Consider the following 23559-nt stretch of genomic DNA (forward strand, 5'->3'; position numbering starts at 1 on the left):
ATGTGAAAAAAGGTTGTTTTTCGTTTGATGGGAGAAAAGTAATGAACCTTTTGATTTCATTAGTTTTGTTGGAACTCTGTCATCATTTAGATTTTACTCTCACAAAATCAACATCCTTGTTGTTGAAGCATTAAATCAGCAGAGGTGAAGACAACAAGGAGTTCTGTTGAAGTTGTGAAGAAGTTGAGGCAGCATTAAATCAGAAAGTCCAAACTCTGCAAACGAACCAAACCACGGTTCAGTTTGACCCTGAACGCCTCTTTTGGTCGGAGGAACCTTTCAAACGTGATATTAAAATTCGGGCAAAACTGAAAAGTCAAAGGGTCGTGAACAAACAAGGAAGTTGTGAAAGCTTCTTTAGAAACTAACCTGTTGTGGTTATTGCTTAGATAATTTCAAACATGTCTGTAAATGGATATTTTTACCTACAGTATTTTGATTTATTTCCATTACAAAGACCGATCTTCATGTTAATGTATTTTACTTGTTGCATCACTTTGTGCCACACAAGGACTTTAACTGTCAATAACTCACTTTAGTTAATAGTTAACATTTATGTATTTATTATGTCTACCTTTTGACCTTATTTTTATTACATTTCTCTCTCTCTCTTTCTTTCACTTTCTCTCTTCATCTCTCTCTCTCTCTCTCTCTCTCTGCTCCTTTTGTTTCTGAAATGCTCTGATCAGTCATTATATATTTTCCCCTTTGTTGGATCTGTTTTTTGTCTTTGTTCAGGTTCGATTCTGTTCACTTACATTTGGTCAAAGTTTATAAAACTTAGTTCTGTTCAGTCGACCCTTATGGACCAGAACTCTGTATCTTGTTCACTTTTAGTTAAATAAAACCTTTTATTGTTAAAAACCATTCGGAATATTTAGATTCCTCTAGAGGTTAATTTCAATCTTTTCCACACATTTCACTCTCTATATATTTACAAGAATTTTATCTATTTATCATCATATTAATTTAAAGGCGAGTTTACAATTAAACAGTATAATATCAAGCCTCATTTACATTAAATGTAATAAGTGTTTGAAAACAACACCATAGGAATATATATCAGCTGATGTATTAGTATCAGAAATGTTTTATATCCCCAATATCAGTATCTCCACTACATGCACTTCAGATAACTATTAGGAATCCCGTCTCTTTGATTCTTTTGAGTCATATCAGAGTTGTAGAGAGAGCTTCTCAGTTAGCGGAGCGTTCAAGACCATGACTCACTTTGTGGAGAAAACAGAAAGGAAGACTCGTCTACTGTCAATCGCCTTTTAACAAACACAACATCTACACACTAATTCGGCTGTGGAAGAGTTAACGAGGTTAACAAACACAACAGTTAGATACACACCTGACGAGACTCTGCCTTCCCGTATCGCATCTCGATGGCAAAGTGCTCACAGTTGTAAGTTTTATTGTCGTACTCTAGCTCGCGGCCCACCATCGCACAGGCCTCCTTCTCTATGACGGAAGGATCACGAGCTTTGAACGTTTTATCCAGCAGATTGTTGACCTGGTAACGGTCATTGCCGACCACATTCTTGAACGTCTCACGCTTCACCTTTCCGGGGCTGCTGCTCAGACTCGCCGACGAGCCAGATGACTGAACACCTGTGTGTTTTTCTAGAAAAGACAAACAGGAAGAACAGGGAGGCAAAGAAAGAGGAAAGGAGAACGGTGCCATCATGAAATACACGTCATGTCCATGTGATATTCTGACATGAATATAATTATCACTTCACTCACCCTCTGTAGTGAAATAAACCACTTCATTCTCTCCGATGTAGACGGCCCACTGATTATAGGGCCCACGGTTGATCTCGATCAAGTCTCCTGGTTTTCCATTAAACTAAAAAGAAACATGAAAATACAAATATAAATAAAAAAGTGGACATGTAGTCAATGTAAATGTGCAGTGATCAAAGTGCTCTTCATCGTGGCTTCCTGTTGTATTTGTTTGTGTGCACGAGCACGAGGGTCATACGACGACACAGCCCTGCCACAGGTTGATGTACGAAAGAAACTCGACTAATGTATCAGGACTTGGAGGAAAGTTTACTTGAATCGTTTTCACACCTAAAAGTCTGAAACCAACATTGTTTCCATTTGATCTGTTTAGATTTGGTGTCACATTGTAATTCATGGAGAGCACTAAACATTTGTCAGAGATACGTACGTCCTGTGGTCATCAGCTTCGTGGACTGAGACCAACCTTCACTTGACATTGATTAGATTGTAGACAACATGTGTGTCTGACATCCACGTGTTCAGGTGCTGTATTCACCAAGTGGTTTGAATAAAGTGCATGTGAAAAAAGGTTGTGTTTCGTTTGATGGAAGAAAACTAATGAACCCATTGATTTCATTAGTTTGTTGGAAATCTATCATCATTTTGATTTTACTCTCACAAAATGAACGTCTTTGTCGTTCAAGTATTAAATCATCAGAGGTGAAGACAACAAGAAGTTCTGTTGAAGTTGTGAAGAAGTTGAGGCAGCATTAAATCAGAAAGTCCAAACTCTGCAGTTCTAGTTTTCACTCTGCAAACGAACCAAGCCACGGTTAAGTTTGACCCTGAACGCCTCTTTTGGTCGAAGGAACCTTTCACACCTGATATTTAAATTCAGACAAAACTGAAAAGTCAAAGGGTCGTGAACAAACAAGAAATGTGTGAAAGTGTCTTTAGAAACTAACCTGTTGTGGTTATTGCTCAGATAATTTCAAACATGTCTGTAAATGGATATTTTTACCTCCGGTATTTTGATTTATTTCCATTACAAAGACCGATCTTCATGTTTATGTATTTTACTTGTTGCATCACTTTGTGTCACACAAAGACTTTAACTGTCAATAACTCACTTTAGTTAATAGTTAACATTTATGTATTTATTATGTTGACCTTTTTACCTCATTTATATTACATTTCTCTCTCTTTCACTTTCTCTCTCTCTGTCTCTTTGCTCCTTTTATTCCTTAAATGCTCTGATCAGTCATTATATATTTTCCCCTTTGTTAGATCTGTATGTTTTTGTTCAGGTCCGATTCTGTTCAGTTACATTTGGTCAAAGTTTATAAAACTTAAGTTCTGTTCAGTCAACCCCTTATGAAACAGAACTCTGTATTTTTTTCACCTTTATCTAAATAAATCTGTTTATTGTTGAAACGCTGCTGTGATCACACACTCATCCCATTTATTCTGGTTTCTGTTATAAACTCTTCAATAGAATTATATTTTAAAGTTGCATTCAAACGATAATGTTGTATTTCTCCAGTCTAAAACACTTTTCACTGTAAAGGAACAAAAACTAAATCTACTGTAACTAATGAGCAGCAGGACACTCACCGTTTGTGCCATGTCTTCACCTCTTCGTCTATCAGCTTCTGTCACAGTTTGTGTATATGCAGTGGAATACTTCATATAAAGAACCTTTATAACCTTTATAAACTTTTTAACCTGCCTGCACGGCCCTAATTTCACAATCATTTACTAGCAGAAGGCTGAGTGTCGTTTCTCATGAATTGTACAGCAAGTGCGTTCAGGTTTCAACATTTATGAAGCTGTGAGAAAACATTTGTACAAAGTAAGTGTGGCAATTTTGTCAACCTCTACACTGTCAAGAACTCTATATCCTTCAACTAAGATGACTATCTACATGGTGATTTTGGTTATAGTTATTAATTTAATTGTTAATCAGAGTTCCAAATTTGTAGTTACTACTTTTATATGACTTAATCAATAAATTGGCTATCTTTCACTTGCTTTGAGGGTTCTTTTGAAGTTGTGAAGAAGTTGAGGCAGCATTAAATCAGAAAGTCCAAACTCTGCAGTTCTAGTTTTCACTTTGCAAACAAACCAAACCACGGTTCAGTTTGACCCTGAACGCCTCTTTTGGTCGGAGGAACCTTTCACACCTGATATTTAAATTCGGACAAAACTGAAAAGTCAAAGGGTCGTGAACAAACAAGGAAGGTGTGAAAGTGTCTTTAGAATCTAACCTGATGTGGTTATTGCTCAGATAATTTCAAACATGTCTGTAAATGGATATTTTTACCTCCAGTATTTTGATTTATTTCCATTACAAAGACCGATCTTCATGTTTATGTATTTTACTTGTTGCTTCACTTTGTGTCACACAAGGACTTTAACTGTCAATAACTCACTTTAGTTAATAGTTAACATTTATGTATTTATTATGTCTACCTTTTTACCTCATTTATATTACATTTCTCTCTCTTTCACTTTCTCTCTCTCTGTCTCTTTGTCTTTGTCTGCTCCTTTTATTTCTGAAATGCTCTGATCAGTCATTATATATTTTCCCCTTTGTTAGATCTGTTTTTGTCTTTGTTCAGGTTCGATTCTGTTCAGTTACATTTGGTTAAAGTTTATAAAACTTTCTGTTCAGTCGACCCCTTATGGACCAGAACTCTGTATTTTTTTCACCTTTATCTAAATAAATCAGTTTATTGTTGAAACGCTGCTGTGATCACACACTTCATCCCGTTTATTCTGGTTTCTGTTATAAACTCTTCAATAGAATTATACTTTAAAACTGCATTCAAATGATAATGTTGTATTTCTCCCGACTAAAACACTTTTCACTGTAAAGGAACAAAAACTAAATCTACTGTAACTAATGAGCAGCAGGAGACTCACCGTTTGTGCCATGTCTTCACCTCTTCTTCTATCAGCTTCTGTCACAGTTTGTGTATATGCAGTGGAATACTGCATATAAAGAACCTTTATAACCTTTATAAACTTTTGAACCTGACTGCACGGCCCTAATTTCACAATCATTTACTAGCAGAAGGCTGAGTGTCGTTTCTCATGAATTGTACAGCAAGTGCGTTCAGGTTTCAACATTTATGAAGCTGTGAGAAAACATCTGTACAAAGTAAGTGTGGCAGATCTATTTCGACCTCCCTCAGACCGTCACCACGGTCTTAACACGAATGATGTCCTCATCTCCCTATCCTCGAGACCAAATATCAACAATGTCACATGAGTGACCTTAAGGGGGCTGGGCTCACCGCCCATAAAGCTCCCCGGTGAGCGCGGCCGCCTCCTCTTTTCTTCACTCGCCTCATCCGAGACCGACAGGTAAGTAAGATATTTTGGGACACCACTTTTATCAATCCGACACTTTTGTGCAGGCGCCTTGTGTCCCTGAGGATTGTTTGTGGTTTTCCCCTTCTCTAAAAGTGAGGCAGAGGGCTACACTGCATGTGTTAAGCTCTGCTCTTTGTTTCAGGCAGCTTAATTAGCTGCACCTGGCACTAACTACTCATGTTCACAGCTTTGGGTAAGTGTTGTTTATCTCGTGCTGTTTGTGTCCATACAGAGTTTGTTCTCTTACAGGAGTGAGTAGAAAAGTTGTGAAGCTTAATCAATAAATAATCTATCCCTTAAAACTGATTTGGATCGGGGGTGCCCCCCCCCCTCCTCACCCGGTAACTCGCTGTCCGCAGGGAGTGGGGTTTTCTCCAACTCCCCCTCGTGCGTTCGCGCACAGTGAGTGGAGGTGAGTTAAAGCCAACCTTTTCACGTTTATTTGCCTTTCGAAAATGAATAAATAAACCGTGTTTGAGGCCAGGTAGTTTCCCCTTTTCACCTCTGTGCGCAGCAGGTGGGATTGTTTGCCTGTGTTCCCTGTATAAAATACAGTTGGTTATTGGTTATCACCCTTTGTAGGTGCTATTTTGTTTCCCTTAAAGCCCTGTTCGCAGTGGCTGGGATGTTGTTCTCTCTCCACCCCCCCACCCCCCTTGTTTTCTGCCATTGCAGGCATACAGTGGGCATTTTCAGGTGAATTAGTTATTTCACCCCTTCCTTCGTTTTATGTGATATTGGCCAGCTGTGATTAGCCTGTTTATAAGATCCCCTTTACCAGCTATCCGTAGCTGCTGGGCGCTATTGTTTATATATTTATTCTTAAATCACAAAAGTAACACAGAAATGTCCTCACATTTGTGCCATTATTGCCGGGGTATCATGGATCCCCGAGATGGCCACCGTGAATGCCCGACTTGTTTGGGCATGGCACATTTGATGGATGATATTGAGAACCCCTGTGTGGCAGCAGTGGAACTGCCTGTGGAGGAGCGTGTTAAAAGAGCCAGATGGGTGGAGCAGTCTGTTCGTGCTGGGGCCGTGCAGCCTCTACCAGCCAAACTAAATGAAAGGGGACACACCTCAAGGAAAGCCCCCCGAAAACGTGGGCATGAGCACACCCCTGTTCGCAGGCGGGACTCAAGCGAGACACAGGCTCCAAAACCTTCACAGAACCCAGCTGGTCAGTATGATGACACTCAGCTGCAAATCCTAGCGGCCATACGTAGTCTGTCAGACAGGTTGGGTAGAGTTGAGGCCCAGTACCCGGCCACAACAGCTAGGGCATCGAGGCATGGGCACTCCTCCCCGGACAGGTTACCCTCCTATCAGGAGGAGAATGTGGTTCACCCTGACATTCTCTCTCTCTATGCTCAAAATTCCCTTTTTGAAAGTGATGGGCAGTCTGAGGGTGCTGCTGGGCTAAAACAGCCTAAATCCACACAATGTGAGGGGGCGTCCAACCTCAGCAACATGGGTGAAAGTGAGCCTTCACCCATGGACGTCATCTCAAGGGTTTCAAGTGCGGCAAAAATTGTGGGGCTCAATGTTCCAACTGAGGCTCCTGCTCCAATGGATGGGATTTGGGCCGGCATCACTCAGACCCAGCAATCAGTTACTGTACCTGTGGCTGGTGACTATTTGCACATGCTCAGGAAAGCATGGAACATCCCAAGTGGGGCACCTCAGTTCAATGCAGGTTGCCGGAGACTGACTAAGAATCAGTATGCTCCTGAAACAGGTATGGGGGATATGCCTCCAGTTGAGCGGGAGATGGCAGCCTTAACATCTCTGGGTCCAGAGCGGGTAACCACCAATCCACGCTGTCCCCTGAAAGAGTGTGATAAGTCAGACCGACTGGTGTCTCGGACTTATAATGCAGCCACACGAGCAGCCCGCTCGGGCAATGCACTCGCCATTTTATTGGCAGCTCTTAGGAGAACAGCCAACCCAGAGGACCAGGACACCATGAGCCTGATAGACTCTGCCCTGGTCACTCATTCCCAGTTAACAAGGGACATTGGTGCAGCTATGTCATCTGCCATGGTAGCTCGGAGGCAGATCTGGTTGGCACAGACAACTCTTCCCGAGAATATCAGGAAAGAACTGACCAATATGCCAGTCGTGCCGGCACATGTTTTTCATCCTGACTCCCAGGGTGTGTTAGATAAGGCTGAACAGTCTCGGCGTACCAGAGAGTCAGTACAGCGCACTTTCAGAGGGGCTGCGTCTACCAGGTATAAACCCAGGGGCTCCCAGCCTCCCCACCGATCATCATCCTGGGCCCGTAAGGAGCCATGGGTGAATGACAGGCGACAGGCTACAGGATTCACAGCCTCTGGTGACTCCAAACAGCCTTCACAAAGTCGACGTGGGTTCTATCCCCGTTTTTCGACTAGAGGTGCTCCCCAGAGGAGGCGCCCCCCCAGAGGTCAAGGACCTCGGGGCGGTACAGCCTAGGGGTGGGGGGACACCCGCCGAACTTCATTCTCGGCTATGCCTGGACAGCTGGGAAGAAACTGTGTCAGACCCATGGGTGCTTGCTACAGTATCAAAGGGGTACAGAATTCAGTTTCGGCGGCGGCCCCCCCCTTACTCCAGGATCCGCATGACGATTGTCACGGACCCAGTCCAGGCTCAAATCCTGGCACAGGAAATTTTAACCCTTCTGCAGAAGGATGCAATTATGAAAGTAGATCCAGACGAACAGCTCACTGGCTTCTACTCCACGTATTTCCTCGTGCCGAAAAAAGATGGCGGAATACGTCCCATCTTGGACCTAAGGCGATTAAACGCCTTCATAAAGGTACTTCCTTTCAAGATGCTGACCACGGGTCAGATCTTAGAATCTATCGAAAGAGGAGAGTGGTTCACCTCGATAGACCTGGAAGACGCGTACTTCCATGTGCCCATCTGTCCAAACCACAGACCTTTTCTTCAGTTTGCATTCCAGGGGCAAGCCTATCAGTTCAAGGTCCTGCCATTTGGCCTTTCCCTCTCACCAAGGGTGTTCACCAGAGTGGTTGGGGCGGCCTTGTCTCCTCTCCAGTTGTCAGGAGTAAAAATCCTTCCCTACCTGGACGACTGGCTGATTTGTGCTCCATCTCTTGGCCAAGTTGTAGAGGATACCCAGAGGGTGTTGTCGCATGTATGGTCCTTGGGTTTCAAGGTAAATGTGACGAAAAGCAACCTCGAGCCAAGGCAGCAGGTGATTTTTCTGGGACTTTGCTTGAATTCCCTTACAATGTCTGCATCCCTCACATCTCAGAGGGTGGGGAAGATTCTAGTCTTCCGGAAACGATTCCGTCTCGGCAGGCAGCTACAATTTATCAGCTTTCAGAGGATGCTGGGGATGATTTCAGCCGCAGCAGCTGTTGTTCCTCTGGGCCTCCTCAGGGCCAGGCCAATTCAGAGGTGGCTGAATGCCTTCAAGCTCAACCCGAAGCTGGACAGACACGTGAAACTTCGTGTGACACGCACATGTCTCCAAGCCTTACGCCCATGGGCAGACCGGGTGCTCTTGCTCCAAGGAGTCCCCCTTGGGAACATTCCCTCGAGGAGGACAGTGGTGACGACAGATGCTTCCCTCACAGGTTGGGGAGCAGTCTGGGAAGGCAGAATGGTGCGTGGCCCGTGGATACCCCCTTGGGGTGGCGAACACATCAATGTTCTGGAGTTGAGAGCGGTTCACCTTGCTCTGAAGGCTCTCCTTTCCTCCATCCAGGGCAGGCATGTCTTGATAAGGACAGACAGCACTTCAACTGTGTATCATATAAATCACCAGGGAGGCACAAGGTCCCTGCGTTGCCTCCAGGTGGCACAGAAACTTCTGTTTTGGGCTTTTCAGCATCTGGCTTCACTCAAAGCAATCTTTATCCCAGGGATTGTAAATCGAGCAGCAGACCTCTTGTCCAGGACTGGTCCTCTCCCAGGAGAATGGAGACTTCATCCAGAGGTTGTATCCCTCCTATGGAGTCGGTTTGGCACGGCTCAGGCCGATCTATTCGCATCAGCAGAGACAACCCACTGCAGGATGTGGTTCTCTCTGGAAAACCAGGGAGGTCCCCTAGGCCTAGATGCACTATCTCAAGAATGGCCGGAAGGGTTGTTGTACGCTTTTCCTCCATTCCCTCTGATTCCCCAGGTACTCAACCGGGTTGCCTCGGGCCACTACGAGGTGCTGTTAATAGCCCCCAGGTGGCCAGGGAGGCATTGGTTCCCAACGCTCCTTCGCCTGGTTCACGGTCAACCATGGGCCCTGCCAGTCAGGGCAGACCTCCTCTCACAGGCAGAAGCTCAGATATGGCACCCCAGATCAGACATCCTGCAGCTTTGGGCTTGGCCCCTTCTCAGTACCTCTCTCAAAGGTTAGATGAGGCTGTCCTGAGGACCATAGACAATGCCCGGGCTCCCTCCACTCGGGCTAACTATGGCCATAAATGGAGCGTGTTTTCTACATGGTGTCGCAACAGACAGGAAAATCCAGCCACTTGTCCTATTGAGCTGATTCTCCGTTTCCTTCAGTCACTTTTGGACTCTAACAGGGCACCTAGCACCATTAAGGTATACACTGCCGCAATCTCTTTCTTCCATGAGACAGTGGGAGATGTTACAGTTGGTAGACACCCTCTAGTGTCTCAGTTCATTAAAGGAGCACACCGCCTGCGACCAAGCAGGGCTCCCAGGGCTCCATCGTGGCAACTCCCCTTGGTATTACGGTCCCTGATGCAGTCTCCCTTTGAACCCATAGGGCAATCCAGCCTTAAGTCTCTATCTTACAAAACAGTTTTCCTCCTGGCTATATGCTCTGCCAAAAGGGTGAGTGAATTGCATGCTCTGTCAATAAGTGACGATTGTCTAAGATGGAGGGCAGGTGACTCAGGTGTGTCTCTGTGGCCAAACCCCTCGTTTTTGCCTAAGGTCATAAACCATCAGACGGTAAATCAGGCGATCGAGATCAGCACTTTTCAACCTGATCCGGCTCTACTACAGGAGGAAGCCGGCCTGCCTATGTTGTGCCCAGTAAGGGCACTGAAGGCTTATATTGCACGCACAAAGTCTCTGAGGGGCTCATACTCTCAGTTATTTGTCTGTTTTGGGGGTAAGAAAGTCGGCCACCCTGTGTCTAAACAGTGTTTGTCCCATTGGATCGTTAATACTATCGCTGAGGCCTATTCTGGACAGAACATACCAGTCCCAGATTCCTTGGTAGCTCATTCCACCAGGGGTATGGCCACTTCCTGGGCTGCTTTAAAGGGGGTCCCTCTTTCAGAAATATGTGCAGCAGCAACATGGAGTGCTCCCTGCACATTCTCTAGATTCTACAGGGTCAATGTGGCTTCCCCCACACCAATGGCTTCCGCAGTGCTGCTCTCAGCTGCTGGGCGAGGATGTGAGGCGGTAGAGTCTTCCGTTCTTCGCGACCCTGATGATACTAGTCATCCGTGTTAAGACCGTGGTGACGGTCTGAGGGAGGTCGAAATAGATCGTAAGTTATGACCATAACTATGGATCTATGAGACCGACCGATGACCGTCACCCTCTTTTGTCACTCAGAACGGGCTGAGGCGTTCAGACAAGGAGGAGGCGGCCGCGCTCACCGGGGAGCTTTATGGGCGGTGAGCCCAGCCCCCTTAAGGTCACTCACGTGACATTGTTGATATTTGGTCTCGAGGATAGGGAGATGAGGACATCATTCGTGTTAAGACCGTGGTGACGGTCATCGGTCGGTCTCATAGATCCATAGTTATGGTCATAACTTACGTTTTGTCAACCTCTACACTGTCAAGAACTCTATATCCTTCAACTAAGATGACTATCTACATGGTGATTTTGGTTATAGTTATTAATTTAATTGTTAATCAGAGTTCCAAATTTGTAGTTACTACTTTTATATGACTTAATCAATAAATTGGCTATCTTTCACTTGCTTTGAGGGTTCTGTTGAAGTTATGAAGAAGTTGAGGCAGCATTAAATCAGAAAGTCCAAACTCTGCAGTTCTAGTTTTCACTTTGCAAACAAACCAAACCACGGTTCAGTTTGACCCTGAACGCCTCTTTTGGTTGGAGGAACCTTTCACACTTGATATTTAAATTCGGACAAAACTGAAAAGTCAAAGGGTCGTGAACAAACAAGGAAGGTGTGAAAGCGTCTTTAGAAACTAACCTGTTGTGGTTATTGCTCAGATAATTTCAAACATGTCTGAAAATTGATATTTTTACCTCCAGTATTTTGATTTATTTCCATTACAAAGACCGATCTTCATGTTTATGTATTTTACTTGTTGCATCACTTTGTGTCACACAAAGACTTTAACTGTCAATAACTCACTTTAGTTAATAGTTAACATTTATGTATTTATTACGTTTACCTTTTTACCTCATTTATATTACATTTCTCTCTTTCACTTTCTCTCTCTCTGTCTCTTTGTCTTTGTTTGCTCCTTTTATTCCTTAAGTACTCTGATCAGTCATTATATATTTTCTCCTTTGTTAGATCTGTTTTTGTCTTTGTTCAGGTTTGATTCTGTTCAGTTACATTTGGTTAAAGTTTATAAAACTTTCTGTTCAGTCGACCCCTTATGGACCAGAACTCTGTATTTTTTTCACCTTTATCTAAATAAATCTGTTTATTGTTGAAACGCTGCTGTGATCACACACTTCATCCCATTTATTCTGGTTTCTGTTATAAACTCTTCAATAGAATTATATTTTAAAGTTGCATTCAAACGATAATGTTGTATTTCTCCAGTCTAAAACACTTTTCAGTGTAAAGGAACAAAAACTAAATCTACAGTAACTAATGAGCAGCAGGAGACTCACCGTTTGTGCCATGTCTTCACCTCTAAGTCTATCAGCTTCTGTCACAGTTTGTGTATATGCAGTGGAATACTGCATATAAAGAACCTTTATAACCTTTATAAACTTTTTAACCTGACTGCACGGCCCTAATTTCACAATCATTTACTAGCAGAAGGCTGAGTGTCGTTTCTCATGAATTGTACAGCAAGTGCGTTCAGGTTTCAACATTTATGAAGCTGTGAGAAAACATCTGTACGAAGTAAGTGTGGCAGTTTTGTCAACCTCTACACTGTCAAGAACTCTATATCCTTCAACTAAGATGACTATCTACATGGTGATTTTGGTTATAGTTATTAATGTAATTGTTAATCCGAGTTCCAAATTTGTAGTTACTACTTTTATATGACTTAATCAATAAATTGGCTATCTTTCACTTGCTTTGAGGGTTCTGATGAAGTTATGAAGAAGTTGAGGCAGCATTAAATCAGAAAGTCCAAACTCTGCAGTTCTAGTTTTCACTCTGCAAACGAACCAAACCACGGTTCAGTTTGACCCTGAACGCCTCTTTTGGTCGGAGGAACCTTTCACATCTGATATTTAAATTCAGACAAAACTGAAAAGTCAAAGGGTCGTGAACAAACAAGGAAGGTGTGAAAGCGTCTTTAGAAACTAACCTGTTGTGGTTATTGCTCAGATCATTTCAAACATGTCTGAAAATTGATATTTTTACCTCCAGTATTTTGATTTATTTCCATTACAAAGATCGATCTTCATGTTAATGTATTTTACTTGTTGCTTCACTTTGTGTCACACAAGGACTTTAACTGTCAATAACTCACTTTAGTTAATAGTTAACATTTATGTATTTATTACGTCTACCTTTTTACCTAATTTATATTACATTTCTCTCTCTTTCACTTTCTCTCTCTCTGTCTATTTGTCTTTGTTTGCTCCTTTTATTCCTTAAATACTCTGATCAGTCATTATATATTTCTTCCCCTTTGTTTGATCTGTTTTTGTCTTTGTTCAGGTTTGATTCTGTTCAGTTACATTTGGTTAAAGTTTATAAAACTTTCTGTTCAGGCGACCCCTTATGGACCAGAACTCTGTATTTTTTTCACCTTTATCTAAATAAATCTGTTTATTGTTGAAACGCTGCTGTGATCACACACTTCATCCCATTTATTCTGGTTTCTGTTATAAACTCTTCAATAGAATTATATTTTAAAGTTGCATTCAAATGATAATGTTGTATTTCTCCAGACTAAAACACTTTTCACTGTAAAGGAACAAAAACTAAATCTACTGTAACAAATGAGCAGCAGGAGACTCACCGTTTGTGCCATGTCTTCACCTCTAAGTCTATCAGCTTCTGTCACAGTTTGTGTATATGCAGTGGAATACTGCATATAAAGAACCTTTATAACCTTTATAAACTTTTTAACCTGACTGCACGGCCCTAATTTCACAATCATTTACTAGCAGAAGGCTGAGTGTCGTTTCTCATGAATTGTCAAATCATGACTTAATCAATAAATTGGCTATCTTTCACTTCCTTTGAGGGTGGAGCCCCGAGGTAACTTTAATCAATAAAAGTTATAATTTAACATTATAATTTTTTTATTAATATTCAATATTTTTTTTATGATAACAACATTTATTGAATGCTGGAAGGCACACCATTTAACGGTATCATGTTTAATGTATCAATTACCCACATAATTACTACTACTACTATTACTAACCCGTGTGAGCCACAGTGTGCTTCCTGTTAATTTATAGAACCTCTACCTGTCACTCCTGACAGTTGCTCTTGCCGAAAGAGGCAAGAGCAACAAGAGTGACTTAGCTCAGCCGCAGCGGCTCGTCACTACTGACTGTGGGGGGGGGGGGGGGGGGGGTGTTTGCTGCTGCTGCTCTAATGCAGTACCTGCTATTTCCAACACTTCCTGCGTGATCTGTTGCAACTGAGTCAATATTTATGAGTTCTTGCTCCTGCGGTCTCTTCCCTAATGGCACACGGCTGCTGAGGTGTCTGTGCAGGGTCGTGAAGGAGGAACGCCCGAGGCTGACGAGGAGGAGGAGAGGGCTGAGAGGCGTAGAGGAGGAGGACGAAGAGGAGGAGGAAGAGGAGCAGGAGCCTCATCACATATTCACCTGGCCTCTGTATCTGGTGATGGTGCAATCGTCCGCCCTGAGAGCGCAGCAGGAACCTGTGAGGGGGTTCAGCTGGTTGAGGTTTCACAATATTTCGATGAACTTGAAAAGTTTGTCCAGTTTGCAGATTTCATCAGCCACTATGTGAAAGTGTCTTCAGGTGATGAGAGTCAGAGACACACAGCTGTCGCTCCTATTGTTTCATGTTGTTTTTATAGCGTCAAGTAATTCAAACCAAACCTACCAGGGAAGAATCAACTTGAACATAGATCAGTGGGATAAGAACTAGATAAGAACTTTAGGGAAAATGTATCTGATGTGTACTTCTACTTATTATAATAATAAAAAACAAATAAACATTGAATCAGTTCAGTGCCTTTAACATTCATGTCCCATCTGCTAACATGGAGATGCAGGTGTGTTTGTGATGTATGCAGCGAGCCACCAGGGGGCGTTCCGGATGATTTGGTTTCACTTTTGAGAATCGGTCATGTCGTCCATGGTTTGTACGCACACATACTGAGTGTGTGTGTGTGTGTGTGTGTCTGCTACTGCCAGAACTGTGTATTGTCACGGTGACATTCAGTGGCCTGTGTCTGGATCAACAAAAAATTCTGCTGCTGGGCGTCTTGTGACACGCCTCGCTCCACCCCCCCCCCCCCTTCCCTGCCAGAGCACAGAGCAAATGTCAGCTTCATTATGCAGCCACAGGCCGAGCACTACTCTTCTGCTGACCCCGGGTTTTTCTGTGCGACAATTAGCATGTTCACAAACTTTTCGCTTCGCACAACTTTATATTTCGAGGTTTGTACAGAGCAGTAAAGTAAACTAAACTAAAGGAGGCAAGTGTGCATCTGACAAAGTGTCGACTCAGCTGCTTTTCAATCCTGTACATATATATATATATTTATCTTTCATTACTTGTCTGTTGTTTGAGTGAGATGTTTGTGGAAGTGGCCCCAGCTATGGTGCACAAAAACGAAATCCTTTATTTCTGTTGGTTGTCTTTTTCTTTTTGCTGAAATATGTGGTTCCATCTCCTCAATTCACTTATTTCATTGTTTAAATGTTTAACCCACGCACTGGCACTTATCATACATTGTTATATAATATTCATTAATTCAGTTTATTCGGATTCCGCTCACTAACTTTTGCCATTCCCTTCCATCCCTGTGTGTGTGTGATTGTGTTTAGTATTTCATTAGCAGTAACGTGCACTGGCCTCATTTTCTGCTCGTCCTTGGCTTCTTTGTGTGTATTCATGTTTTGAAGGAGCACAAGCACCACATGTACTATTGTGCGTGTACAGTGTTGTGTACTCTCACACAGCACTAAGGCATATACATAACCTGCAGTAATCTGCTTTTACCCTTTGTACACTGGTGCAGGCCAGAGGGTCAGAATCATTAGTCATTTGTGAAACACATTATGATGGGAGCATTAAAACTGCAGCACAAACCAAATTTCATAAAAGCAGCATAAAATAGGTTATTGATTCAATATTAATTAACAATACAATACTTATTAAATAGGAAAGTGGGTTATTTGTGTAGAAGCCTCCCTGTGCGTTCAGCTGCAGGTTCTTGAGCTCGTTACTCAAACTGTGACGTCAGCACGATGCTTCTCTCCTCCTGGACAACAGGTGTCACCGCTCAGAAAAATACAAACCACACTGTCGGAAATAAAGGTGAAGAAGAGGAGACACAAGCAGAACCATGTTGGCAACTTTGTGTTTCTTTGCTTCAACAAACCAGTTTCCAATAGTTTCCTGCAGAATTCCTCGTCCTTACCAGTCTCTGCAGTGACGTGTTCTCAGACTCAAGCTCGGTCCAACTCTTACGACCTGGCTCTCGATGGTTAGAATTGATGAAAAGGAAAATTGAGTATTTCAGTCTAAAATATATCATGAAAGACACGTTATGAATTCCTGCCTCTTTGCACAAGGTGTCCTGAAAAGAAAATACATTCTCAAAAAGAGAGTGATGTATTTTCTCAGTCGCTGTTGTCAGATCATTTCAGTGACAGAGAAACGAACTGACACACGGTCATGATGTTATTGGCAAAGCATAATTTTGACAATAAACTCTTGAAACTTGAATTTGTCACAGTTGAAATTGCAACCTTACTTGAAGCTAAACGCCGCTTTTTATGCTTTCATGTGCTGGTTTTCAAAACAAATACAAAATCTCACACACAAGAGTTAACTGACAAAAACAATCACATCCACAAACTCCCGTCCCCTCCAGAAGTCGTGGAACAGAAAGGCCAGTCCCTCTGTTGAGTTGTGCTCTGAAGACATTAGGCTTTACGATCAAAAGATGAAGATGTGAGATGATGTAAATACCAGGAAATAAAAAAAGCTGAAATTCTGAACTCTTGTCTCGTATTTCGTCTTTTGAAGTCAGACCCAAATGTCTCCGACGTCCAACAAACACAAAGGAACGGGCCTTTCTGTCTCTTCAGCTCTGGAGGGACAGTGAGATGTGAGCAAATCAAATCTAGAAAACAATTCAATAATCACAGTAAAATGGTTTCTCAGATCATGATCCACGACACTGTCAGAATTAAACTCACCTCCTGTTAATTCCGAGTGCAATTACAGATTTTCTGTCTCAAGCAACATTTTGACATCCGTAATTCACTTGTCAGAAAAGCCTCAACCACTGCATCACTCTCATCCTGTTGAACAGCCTCCGTTTCCCCTGTAGAAATGGTCTCGGAGTCAGATGCCGTCTTGAAAGTGACGCACCGAGGCACACCAGTCACACACCAGTCACACACCAGTCACACACCAGTCACACACCAGTCACACACCAGTCACACAACAGTCACGTGACTTCAATATAGCTCGAGCAGGCAGTTTTTTGCTCTGACAATTTATCCAATTGAAGAAAAAGGACATTAAAGCCCATTAGAGCACATTGAATAAGCAGAAATCTCCTCTGCTCTTCCAGTAGCCGCCCGCCGGCCTCCAGCGCTCCACCAGTGACGTGGGCCGCTGGTGTCTTTGACGCTCGCACTTATCTCGGGGCAGAAAAGTAATTAGGTTGGCCCACCTGAGTGGTAATTATGTGGGGGTGTTCAATTTATAATCGCGTAATTAAATGGCTGCAGAAATTACATTCAAAGGATCGTGCACAGCCTGTTAGCTCGCATAAGCAAATAATGGGCTAATAGCTGCTGTGCTGGGGCCACTTTAGCTTGTGGCATTCATATATTATTTTGAAGCAGCCTTGAAGGGCCCTGCTGTCCAGGTTCAGCCGCGGCAGCTGCACATTTCCCCCTGAAGACCAAAACCAAGTCGTTATCTTTTTTAAATATTGTAATATTAGTATATTTGGAATATCTCTTGTGCTCCTCTCGTTTCCTTCTGCTGCTCTGTAGATGTATGTGAGTTCATGACGCACGATTCCCGATGCAGGAGAAAAACCCTGATGTGTCCTTTTGGGAAAATGTTGAAACCAGACTTTTGTTCCGTGACGTCCACCCCAACCATCGTTTGATCTTTCTCCTTTAAGATGATCAAAAAAGAATTTCAGAGAAATAGCAAAGCGTTTTGTGAATTCAAATGACTGCACGGGTCGGCTGGAACATGCTTCAAGGGAGAGATGAGTGAAAAGGGTTAAAACCTCCAACAGTGTTTAGCTTTTAAACTCATTGTACAGTTGTTTGCAGTTTGTTTAACGTTAAGAAGAAAGAGGGAAATCGTGGCCTTGACATGTTTCTGAATATCTGCAGGCGTATAAATAACTGATTAATGTGTACATTTACTTTATTGATCCCGACGGAGCAGTAGTGAGACGGTGGCCTATATACAGTCGCTCTGCTTCTGTTTTTTGTTAACGATGTTATAAGTATGAGAAGTTACAGCAGCAGGGGAGAGCAGTGTTCTCCGTCCTCATCGAACCGTGTGAGACTCCACACGTCCCAGCTGTGTCTGGGAGAAATTGACATTCAGTGATGTGAAAGCCGTGTACACACCTCGTCACACAACAGCACAACATGTGTGCAGCTGAAGGTTGAGAGGCTGCAGAGTGCAGAGTTACATCTTGATTCCCCGAGCCCTCGGGCCAAACACGAAAATACACAGCGCTCGTTTTTTTAACAACTTAAATCTCTGATCACTCTGCTCTGGGTCGTGTTGAGTTGGTAATTTGTTCTCACAAGACTTTCTGAATGAATGAAGCTTAAAGCGACTAATCTCAAGAGTTTTTCTAGATCAGGGTTTGTTTGCTCTGGTCTGAATCGCAGGACGTAACCGGCTCCCGGAGAAATGTCCGAGCAAACCTACAGGCAGCGCTTTGCTCATTGGTTCAAGGCGTTGGAGACAAAGGTGAGAAAGTAAACAAAGGCATCGTACGTTCATGAACCAGGTCTATGGTTATTTTAATCATCTACATCCCATAATATAAAGGATACCTGGCCGAGGGAGTCGGTCAGCTGTTAGGCTCGGAAGTACAGCAGAAGTACCTGAGAATCAGAAAGTTCTTTATTGTCATAATGCTCAGAAACAACTACATTTTAAGGGGCTTCTCTCTACACTCACATAGATAGAAGTACAAAGATATGAATATAATATGGAAGAATGCAAATACAAATGGTGAAAATAGTAATGGTTGCACAAAAACAGCAGCAGCAGCAAAACATTGACAGGAACATAAATACTTGCAGAGAATAAATAACACCAGATATTTACAAATAGTGTTAAAAGCTTCAGGAACGCCGTCTACTCTTTCAGTCCCTGTGTGTGAGTGTGTGTGTGTGTGTGTGTGTGTGTGAGTGTGTGTGTGTTTGTCTGTTTTAGTCCTAACTAAAGACTAAGATACATCACATGACAACAGCTTTTAATTCTCAAACGATAAACAGCTGTTAAACCCCAGTGTGTGTTTTTTTGTGCCAGCTTCTCTGAACGTTTTAACCACTCGGTACACAAACGCTGTTCGGCACAGCACTTGACATTTGATTGGTACTTGACAAATTGCTAAATGTGTTCAGAGTAAATGCAAAGAGAATTTTCGAGGCGCTGTGATTTCACACACACACACACACACACACACACACACACACACACACACACACACTCACTTGGTGCAGACGTGGAAGGAATACGCATTTTGGATTTGGTTCAGGGAGCAAATATCCTGATAGAGAAAGAGATGAGAGTTAAAGTTCTCTGGAGATTATCCCGCAGATCTTTGACTTGACATGATGAACTTTCAGATAATAAGGGACAGAGGAGAGAGGATGAAGCTGTATCCATCATAGCATCAGGATACACCCGGTGTCCACACTACTCCAGCGTTAAGCAGAAAAGGTCTCTGGTTCGTCTCTGGTTCGACTCCACGGAGAAACAACAAAAAGACGAACCTGGATTGATCTGTCCAAAAATCCAAGAGGATTCTTCCTACCCTGTCTAGTGCCCCTGAGCAAGGCACCTTACTCCCCCAACATCTGCTCCCCGGGCGCCGTACATGGCTGCTCACTGCTCTGTGTATCCTGCACCAGATGGGTTAAAAGCAGAGGTTCAATTTCCCTACAATTGCATGAGTGTGCTTGTGCATGTCTGTGCATGTGTTTGGGACAAATAAATGTATCTTTATCTTAATCTTAATCTTAGGATCCAAAACAGAGAGGTGTAAAGGCTGCATTTTTAGTGGAGAAGAGCAGAAAGTGAGATGTTTCGACTCTCATGGAAGAGTCGGCCTCAGCCTCGGCTCCCAGTGTAGAACCAACATGGATAATCAGTCCCAAGTGTCGCTGACAGCTGGTGTGCAGTAAAACTCTGCATTTCACAACGTTACAACTGTTTAAATGTGAAGGAGACGAGCTGTTATACGAGCAACAATTCTGCCACTAACACTGGCACGCACTTGACTTGTCACGTTTTAAGTCGTGTTGGTGTGGACGGGGATTAAAACTGATGCAGAGCTGAAATCCCTCGTGTGGACAGAGATGGTTTCAGTTTGAAAACGCCACTTTCAAACCAAAACGCATTAGATGGAGCCTGAAGGAAGAAAACGAAAGAAAATGCTCATTTCACAAACAATAAAGGTACAAAAGACAGAAGGAGAAATTAAGAAACAAGAGAAGTTTAAGAGGAAGAGTGAAGCAGCTGAGTATTTAAAATAACCATGCTTTCCCTAAATACAATGTATTGCAGCTTGTGCTTTATTTCTGTTTGTCCGCACATTTGTTTTTTCTAGCTCAGCTCCTCTTCTTTTTCACTAAATCATGTTTTTGCAGTTTAGGAAATTCCTTCTTATTTTTCTTTTTAGATTTGTTTTATCACCGAGTTATAAAACAAATCGCTGCATCGATGATTCTTTCACGTTGATGCTTTCAAATTTTTCTTCTTGAAGACAAACAGCAAAACATCTGAGAGAGATCAAACTCCAAGTGCTCACACTCGTGAAAACCTCTTCACCGCTGCAGCTCGTCGGCTGAAACTTTCCCTCACGGAGGAAATGTGTGGACTTTCTTTCACCAGTGGAATGAAGGAACGCCGAGGTATTCTGAGTGTCTTCCATTAGTCTGAGGAAAACACTCGAGAGACATAATGTACCAGTTGAACAGCTCCCCGCGGAATGTGCGAGACGCTGAGTGTGGAGCAGTGTGAGTGTTCTGGAGAGTTGGAGGAATGAGAGGGAGGCAGGAAGGAAGAAGGAGGGCGAGAGAGGGCGAGTGTGGTGGAGAGTTAGAGAGCCGGAGGGAGGGAGGGAGGGAGATCAAGGGGGGAGAGGACGGAGGAGAGAGAAGTGGTACATGAGAAAACATCTCAGAGAGCTTCTCCATGCGGGTGAGTTGGTTTCGGAGCTCCACTGGGACGGGAGCGTCTCGGAGGTTTGATTCCCGACCCAGCGGCTGAAGGCTCACGATGACGGGCGCTGGAGACGGAGGAGGTTTGCACAGATGAAGCTTTATGAAAATATTCTGCCTCAAATCATATTCACATGTATTGGTGCATTATGAATTGCAGCACCGCCTTTAATAGTCTAATGCAATAGAACCAGCGATATTAATCATGTAGCTCTCAATTGTAAAGCATCAGCATATCGTCCAACCCGTCTCTTATTGTGTCCTCACAGTGGACTTTGAAATAGATTCTTCAGATTCTTCAGATTTTCGTGCCACCTGCTTAAAATTCCTCTACCTGTGGACACAGAAAAGTATCAGCGAATTCAAAACATCATCATTAGTGGAGTCTGGAAATGCATTTTGTTTTAAAATAACTTTTTTTATTCCATATAATGAGAATCTTGTCCATTTCGTAAGCAACTGGCTGTAGATGGTTTATCTCCGAGCAGCTAGTTTCTCAGTCTCCATGCATTTTTTTTATCTGCAACCAGACGATAACAGTGAAGTCGTGTGGGGGGTGCACTGACATTTGGTCTCAGATCCATGAAGTTGTGCTTGATTCAGTCTGAACAGGCAAAGTGCAGAAATCTCCTCGGCAACACAACGACTACAGTGATTTGTAAAGTGGGACAGAGGCTGTTACATAACAGAACTCATCAAATAATTACTATCTTTAGTGGAGAGTTACATTTGGTTACCCAACTCGCTGCTCTTTCATCAGATAAACAGAACGTTTCATAACTCACGCTCCGATGGAACTGGAAGTTTGACCTTTTTTCTTTTTGGCCCTGATGAAACAAAAGAGCTGCACAGAATGTGGAACAGCAGCCCACCTGCACAGAACATTAAGAATGCGAAGAAGGAACCGAGAAGAGCTCAAGGCCCGACAGGCGCCCTTAAGATTCCATCACGCTGCACCTCACTTCACACACTGAGAGAAATCAGTCTCCTGAATGGGCCTGATCCAGGAATTATCCCCCTGGAGTCTGTGGAACCGTGGAAAATATCAAAAACATTCAAGACAGTGAAAGGAAATTTGATGGGTTCTTCCCTGACACTTACAAATAAACCAACCAACAAACGAATCCACAGTTGGGGGTGGGGGGGTGACCTCTAACCTTAGATCAACACCCATTTCCTGTGCATCAGCCGGGTGATTGTGGCCAATAAAGTTAGAATCCAAGAGCAGAACTTTGTTTAGGCTGCAAAGCAAATAACAAAAAGAAATGTATGGATAATTTACGTTCATATATAAATGGTGCAACCTCAAATAACCTGTAAACATAGTTGGATGATATGCCGGCTCCCAAAGGTGAAGTCAGATCGCCCCCTGGTGGATGGCTGCAGTGTCGGTCGAAACAATCTGCGTCTAAAAGAGACAATTTAAATACACGTAAAATAAATGATGTAGTTCTCATCCCACTGATGTTTGTCCAGCATTTTTTCTGGTAATTTTGGTTTTGATTTTAAGTCATTTGGGTGCAGAGTCATGATTGGCTGCTGAGATGGACACGTGATTGGTTGAAGCGGGAGTCCCGTTGAAACCGCAGCTCCACTACATCACCAGTGTAAAATACCAGCCCCTGCAGACTGGGAGGCGGTGGAGTGGCGTGGCGTTGGCCATCGGAGCGCATCCTGTTGTTTGAATGGAAACTCTCTGAATTGGATCCTTCGCCCCGGTGCCGGCGCTGTGCTCCGCGGCCTCTTCCCTCGCCCATCTGATCTTTGAGGACCCGTGGGAAGAGAGTTAATGGCCGTGCTGTGGAGGCAGCTCTGCACTGGCGGCCGCTCCCGGGGTGCTCAGTCACGAAGGTCATTACTGTAATGGAAAAGGTTTGTTAGGCTCCACTTGCCGGTGTGCACTACACGCCTGGCAGAAGGGCCGGGGCACAACAGGACCGGGGCCGGGGCCGGGACAGATGGGGACGGGGGGGGGGGGGGGACAGGTGAACTTTCAGACGCTCGGTGCCTGAGGGCAACTTCAGCTGCTTCGCTCTTTCTCTTCATCTTCAGCTCTGTCTGCTCCTCGTCTTCCTCTGTCTTTCTTCTGCTTCTTCACTGCACATCGGGTCGGCCGGTGTATTTCTCTTCTGTTTGGATGTGGACAATTATTTCCTACGATTTAATTCGCTGAATTTATTAACAAACAAATCGACACAGTGGTTTTTAAAATGAGTCCCGTCGTTCCAGAGCTGGAATCATTCTGCTTGGTTTGCGTGAATCTAAACGGGAAAAAACGACAGTAACACATGTCTGTTTAAAAATACGTGTTCACCTGCAAAGCAACAACCCAAACCGTATTTAGCAGGAGTTAATTTGACAGTCAGGAGTCTCCTCGTCGTGCTCAGGCATCTGTACCCGGCGACTCGCTGAATCCTAATGAGCACCCTCCCACCAGCAGCAGCAGCAGCAGCAGAAGAAACAATGGCTTCCTCACTATTCATTTGTACCTACAACAGCAGCTCTGCTTCGCTCCTCCGACCACTTACAGACGCATGAATATTCCTCGTGGCAGATTAGCGTCTCTAACCAGGATTCCATCTGAGATGTGCGACGGTGATTCATCCACACACACCCACCTTGAGGAAGATGAAGAGGATTCCACGTGGAAACACTCGGGGATGAAAAGAAATC

General features: G+C 43.5%; 1 protein-coding gene across 1 annotated transcript; it reads right to left on the minus strand.

The window, feature by feature from the left end:
- Positions 1-1345: 1345 nt before the first annotated feature.
- Positions 1346-22742, minus strand: LOC133015053 (phospholipase A and acyltransferase 4-like). The gene is made up of 3 exons (XM_061082188.1): positions 22503-22742; positions 1753-1855; positions 1346-1617 (listed from the first exon to the last, which is right to left on the minus strand). Exons 1-3 carry the CDS (start codon positions 22740-22742, stop codon positions 1346-1348), a joined length of 615 nt encoding a protein of 204 aa, XP_060938171.1.
- Between the last annotated feature and the right edge of the window lie 817 nt (positions 22743-23559).

This window comes from Limanda limanda, chromosome 12 (assembly GCF_963576545.1).
Source record: "Limanda limanda chromosome 12, fLimLim1.1, whole genome shotgun sequence".
NCBI classification, from domain to species: domain Eukaryota; kingdom Metazoa; phylum Chordata; class Actinopteri; order Pleuronectiformes; family Pleuronectidae; genus Limanda; species Limanda limanda.